This window comes from Bubalus kerabau, chromosome 3 (assembly GCF_029407905.1).
Source record: "Bubalus kerabau isolate K-KA32 ecotype Philippines breed swamp buffalo chromosome 3, PCC_UOA_SB_1v2, whole genome shotgun sequence".
Classification (NCBI taxonomy): domain Eukaryota; kingdom Metazoa; phylum Chordata; class Mammalia; order Artiodactyla; family Bovidae; genus Bubalus; species Bubalus kerabau.
In genome coordinates, this window is record NC_073626.1 from 155,529,829 (window position 1) to 155,535,828 (window position 6,000).

General features: G+C 35.0%; 1 protein-coding gene across 2 annotated transcripts in view; it reads left to right on the forward strand.

Annotated features, from left to right (window-relative positions):
* Positions 1–5,746, forward strand: part of SPAG16 (sperm associated antigen 16) — a 97,923-nt gene extending 92,177 nt beyond the window's left edge. Inside the window, exon 10 of one of the 2 annotated variants that reach the window (XM_055573376.1) lies at positions 4,417–5,746. In XM_055573376.1, the coding sequence (XP_055429351.1) occupies positions 4,417–4,650 (234 nt within the window). In that variant the 3' untranslated portion in view covers positions 4,651–5,746. The remainder of the gene's footprint in view (positions 1–4,416) is intronic. The other variant, XM_055573377.1, reaches the window with a different exon arrangement.
* The last annotated feature ends 254 nt before the right edge of the window (positions 5,747–6,000 follow it).

The following is a 6,000-nucleotide window of genomic DNA, read 5'->3' on the forward strand; positions in this document are numbered from 1 at the left end:
CTTATACAACTTGTTTTTTTCTTTTGGTGTTTTGCTTCTGAGAGTCTTCCATATTCTTGTATGGGGCTGTAATTCATTTCACACTATTTACATGAATGTATGTTCAGGTTGTTCTCAAAGTCTTGGTCCGGTAAACAGGCTGCCATGTACATGCTCCCAAGTGCACATATGCAAGGTTTTCTGTAGGATGTTAAATTTCCTGTGAAATTGCTGGAGAGATGAGGATTTTACTAGATAATGTTGTATTATTTTTCAAATTATTTTAACATGTCTATAAACCCACACATAGAGTTCCTATTACTCTATGTCCTTTTTGACACTGGATATTACAGATTTCTTTGTTTTTGCCAATTAATGAGTAAAATAAGTTGCCTCATTGGGTCTTAATTTTCATTTTTCTTACTAATAATTAAATTTAACATGTTCTCTTTTGCTTATAGGCAGTTCTTATGCTTGCTTCTATAACATGTCAGCTCATAGTTTTTTTTTTTTCCCATTTTTCTATTAGGTTCTTGATCTTTGAAGAATATTTGTGGTATATTTTAATATTGAGTCCTTGATCAGTTGCATGAATGTAGATATCTTGTCCCAGATGATGACTTATATTTTCTGTTCCTTTGTAGTATCTTTTAATGAATAGAAGTTCTTCTTTTACATGGTTTTTATTTTTTAAGAAGTAACCCAGCAAAAAGTTCATTTTAATGTATTTAAATTTATCAATACTTTCTTTTATGGTAACGATTATTGTCACTTGCTCTTAAGAGATATTTTCCTATCCCAAGATCAGAATACCTTGCTTGAATATTTTCTTTTAAGATGTTTGTTTATTATTTTCCCTTTACTAAGTGTTTGTGTGTAATTCCTAAAAATATAGATATTCTCTTACATACACACAATATGGTATTTAGATGAAAAAAATTAACATTGATACAGTACTTTTTAATCAATTGAATTTATTTTTGTTCTATTAATGTCTTTGATTTTTTTGAAACCAGCCTTTTTATTTTGGGAGTTGCAGATTCACATGCATTTGGAAGAAATAATACAGAGATCTTGTATACTCTTTATCTACTTTCCTTCAATGGTAACATCTTATAAAACTAAAGTACAAAAAAAACTAAAATACAGTGACACAGTCCTCAGTGGTCATTGATACAATGAAGGTGTAGAAAAGTTGCATCATCACAAGAAGTATTAGTGTTGCTGTTTATAGTCATATCCACTTTTTGCTCTCTATTCCGCTCTCCTTAATCTCTAATGGTTAACAACCACTATTTTTTTCTCCAGCTGTATAATATTGTCATCTCGAGATTGTTATTTAAATGGAATCATACTGTACTTAACTTTTGTGATTGACTTTTACATTCAGCATCTTTCTCTTGAAATTCATCCAAACTTTTGCATGGATCAGTAGTTATTTTTTTTTTTTTTTACTGAGTAGGTGTTAATTCTTTTTTTAAATATTTGGTAGAATTCTCCAAGGACCATCTGGACCTGAGGATTTCTTTTTTGGGTTACCAGTTCAGTCTTTTTTTTTTTTTTTTTTTTATTATGGTTATGGGGCTATTCAGATTATTTCACCTTAATTGATAGTTTTGGTATTTTGTGGTTTTTGGACTTGTTGAATTTATGAGCATGAAGTTATTTATAACATTCCCCTGTGATATTTTTAATAGCTGCATGATCTGTGGTAAGATCCTCCATTCCAGTATTCTTAATATTTTTTATTTGTATCTTTTGCCTTTTTATTTTTGTCAAACTTGCTAGATACATTTTAATCAATTTTACTGACTTTTTAAAAAGAATTTCTTTTTTGTTTCATGATTTTATGAATTGTTCTACTTTCATTTCATTTATTTCTGCTTTCGTTAGAGGAAACACACTGACTGAAACCTCCCACCCTGGCCAGGCATCAGGATTATTTTATGACAGGAGGTTGCAGTAAGGAACTAAGCCACCACCCATTGAAAGAGGTCAGGGGAGGTCTAAAGGAGACACCCTGTGTCCTACCACCTCTGAGAATTCCTCTTGATGGCTTCCATCTTGGCTGAGTGATGCATGCACCACCAGGAAGGACCCTGAGTCAGAATAATTGGCTAAAGATAACCTGGAAATTAATCCCATCACCATAAAACCTGAGAATCTGAGCCATGTGGCAAAGTAGTTCCCCTGGGTTGCCTTACCCTCCTGTTTTATGCCCAGGCACCCCTTCCCAATGAAGTCTCTTGCTTTGTCAGCATGAGTGGCTCCTTGGACAGTTCATTTCCTAGTGTTAGACAAGAGCCCCCTTTTGGGTCCTGGAATGGGTCCCCCTTCCTGTAACAGTTTTATCTTTATTATTTCCTTTATTCTTTCTCTAGCTTTGAGTTTCTCGTGCTTTTTTACCCTAATTTTTGAGTTAGAAACTGAGATTATTAATTTAAGACTTTTCTTCTTTTGTAATGCAAGCATATAGAGCTATAAATGGCCCTCTCAACATTACTTTAGCTGCGTGCCACATATGTTGATATGTTATACTTTCATTTTCACTCAGTTCTATGTATTTTTATTTTATTTGGGACTTCCTCTTTGATCTGTGGATTATTAGAAGTGTTGTTCAATTTCCGTGTGTTTAAGAGATTTTCCTATTGTCTTTTTGTTACTGACTTCTAGTTTGATTTGATTATGGCCAGAGAATACATTACCTTTTGTTTCACATTAGGGGTCAGACCTAAGTCCCCTTCTGTTCATTCCTTACTGAACAGAATGGTATAATGTCCTCCCACTATGCTTTTCCTTCAATTCTGGTATCTTGAACTGGTTTATGTTTCTGTTTTCCCCTTTCAGATTTATACTTTCATTGTGTCTTGCATTATTTCCATGGTTTATAGTTGTCTTAGCAGGGAAAAGCAGGGGGAGAGATAAGTCTATTCCATCTTGTCTTGACTGGATGTCTTGTCATAAAATTTTGCTTTCAAGTTGTATTAATAATGTTGAAATTATCATCAAATTTTTTATGTAGAGACAAGTAGGAATCCTGTTTCACTTGAGTTTGTTACTGAGTCTAAACTTGCTCTACTCATTCCATAAAAGGCCAATAAATCTGAGAGATGAGATGTTGAGGCAAGAAATAATGACTTTACTCGGAGAGCTGGCTGACCTAGAAGATGAGACACTAATGTCTCAAAATAACCACTTGTTGGGGTCTGGATGCCAGGTTTGTCTATGGATCAGAGATGGAGAGGGGAGGTGAGGAAACAAAAAGGACATCTAATCTGCAAATATCTCCCAGAATAACAAGCCTCAGGCAGGGTGATGTTTTAATTTCTTTTTTCCTGCCATCTAGAGATGGACAGGGTTCTGAACAAAGACACTTTAGATGAACTAGGCAGGGGGCAGGACTCTCTGAGGCAGGCAATTATGTATGATTATAACAAACATAGTGAAAAACAAGGGTTAAAGTCAAAGAAACAGATTTAGCATGGAAGAGTCAAAGTTGACTCTTCCTTGTTCCAGTTTCACTCAGATAACTGCTTATTTCAGCACACTTTATTATATGTCTTTTCTTTTTCCCAGTGGTCTGCAAGTACCAGCTCAGTCATTTAGGTAGTTTCTGTATATTACCTGGGTTTGCTTTTGGACGTCTTTTATGTTCCATTGGTGAATTTGTTTACTTCTGTGTCAGTACCTTTTTTTTTTTTTAGTAAATTTGACATGTAACATTGTGTAAGTTTAAGGCAGGCAAAATGTCACTTGTGTTATTTTGATACATTTATATATTGTGATTTGATTTCCAGTAGAGAAATAGTTATCATATTACATTATTATAGTACAATAGTATTTTCTATAGTCATTGTACTGTGTATTAATTAGATCTCTATGTCTTATTTACTACTCATTACAAATTTGTATTCTTAACATCATACTTACAGTTCACCCTCCATCTGCTGGTAACAACTATTTTACTATTTAAAAAAAAGTTTTAACTTTTTTAGATTCTATATATATGTAATATCATACAGTTCACTGTGCTTTTAAATTATTACAGTTTTTAATAAGTTTGGATATACCTTAGGATGGTTTCCTCAGCCCCGTTCTTCAGAAGTGTTTTGCTGTTCTGTAAAATTTAAAATAGGCTTGCCAAGTTCCTAAAAGCTTTTCTTCTTAAGACATTTATTAACATAGCTGTGGTTTTGTAGATTTATATAGAGATAAGTGGCATCTTTATGATATTGAGTGTCTCAATGCATGAATGAATGTGGTTTATCTCCCCATTTATTTGGTTTTTAAATATTTTAAAACATTTTTATACTTTTTCCATACAGATCTTATACATGTTTTTGTTAAATATAATTATCAGTACCTTATAATTTTTATGATATAAATAATATTTACAAGTAGTTAAAATAAATAACTTGTCCCTTTGTCGGCTTTGAGGCCTCCAACAGAAATCAAGAGGGCGTCTATGAGCTCAGAGCAAGATCAACCCTCTGTCCAACTCCACGCCTCCATCCTCAGGAGTGGAGAGGGAACTCTCAAACTTGGAATAAGATCACAGCTCTTCAAGACACCATTGACAGGAGACAACAAAGTTCCCAAGCACTCCGAATAAGACCTCCCATTTACAGGACATCCTGCCTCTGTCAGCAGGAGGCAAAGGGGGGATTCTGAGCAACTTGTGCTTCTGGCTTCTTCTCTCCCAGACCTCTTTCTTCAGCACCCATGTCCTTTATCCCGTTCTTTTTAGTTTTCTTAAGGAGCCTATAACTCTCAGTTCATCATGTATTCCAGAACTCTAATCCTCCCTAAGACTCCTTATGTCATGTTTTTTTACTCAGTCTCTTAGTCTCCTTTTTTGATTCCCTAATCTTTCACTGTGTACTCTCTGGAACTCAAGATCGTTGATCAGCAAAATCCACTATATTTTCAGCTTGTACTATGAATGTCCCTTCACCTTCTGTGCTAATAGAAATTCAGCCTTTTCCATGCTTATAGTTTCTCCTACAGCCAGCAGACTTCTGGTAAATGTTTAATGATGAGCTCTTTGAAGGGGAGGAAATAAACCTTTATTTGTAGTATTTTCCAGTTTCTATGTTTGAAATACTCAGGCTACTATCTTACTTCACCAAATGTGAGGTTGAGAAGTGACATCCATAGTCAGCTTTCCTGACATAGCTCATGTCTACCGTGATCTTTAGCAGTCTCAAGGGTGACTTCTCTGATTCCCCACTAAGCCACAGCATTGGACCTGCAGGTGACATAATTGTCCCCTTTGCTTCTCATTGCTGCTTTCAGTCCCTTCTCCTACCCTCATTAATGAATACACCTTGCCTTGACTCTCATATCATCAGTTTATCGTACTCAATATAACTATTTCAGGCAATTTTTTGTCTTTTTTTTTTGTAAAATGAAAAAAGTAGTCACTGTGACATTGTCACTTCTGTAAAAATGATTCCTGCTATAATTCTTATTTAGATATTCACATGGATGATCCTTTGAACACTCTTTCAGTTCCTCAACAGCTGCTTCTTTAAATGATCTTGTTCTCCATCTAGTCTCAGCCACTCACTTTTTGGTCATTCTCTAGGCCTTGATGTTGCCAATAACTTCCATAATTTGTCATTTCGTTTGCTGTTTGCTCCTCATCTCCCTGACCTCTTTGTATGTTGAGGTTTTCCTGGGATCAGTTCTGGGGCCTCTTCTCTTTCAATGTCATTACTCCCTAGGTTGTCTCACCCAGTCTCATGACTTTAAATTACCTGTATGTTAGTGACTCATTAAGTTATATCTTCAACAGAGATCTCTTTTCTGTCCTCTGGTTTTATATATTCAACTGCATGCTCAACCCTCCAGTCCTCCAACCCTCAACCCTTCCATATTGAGTCTGCATTAAGGCTCTATCTCCTGCAATTTTCTCCATCTTAAGGAAACTCTGTCCTTCCGGTTCCTCAACCAAAATCCTCTGGAGTTATCTTTGAGTCATTTCTCTCTGACATTTTACATCAGATATGAAAAATTATT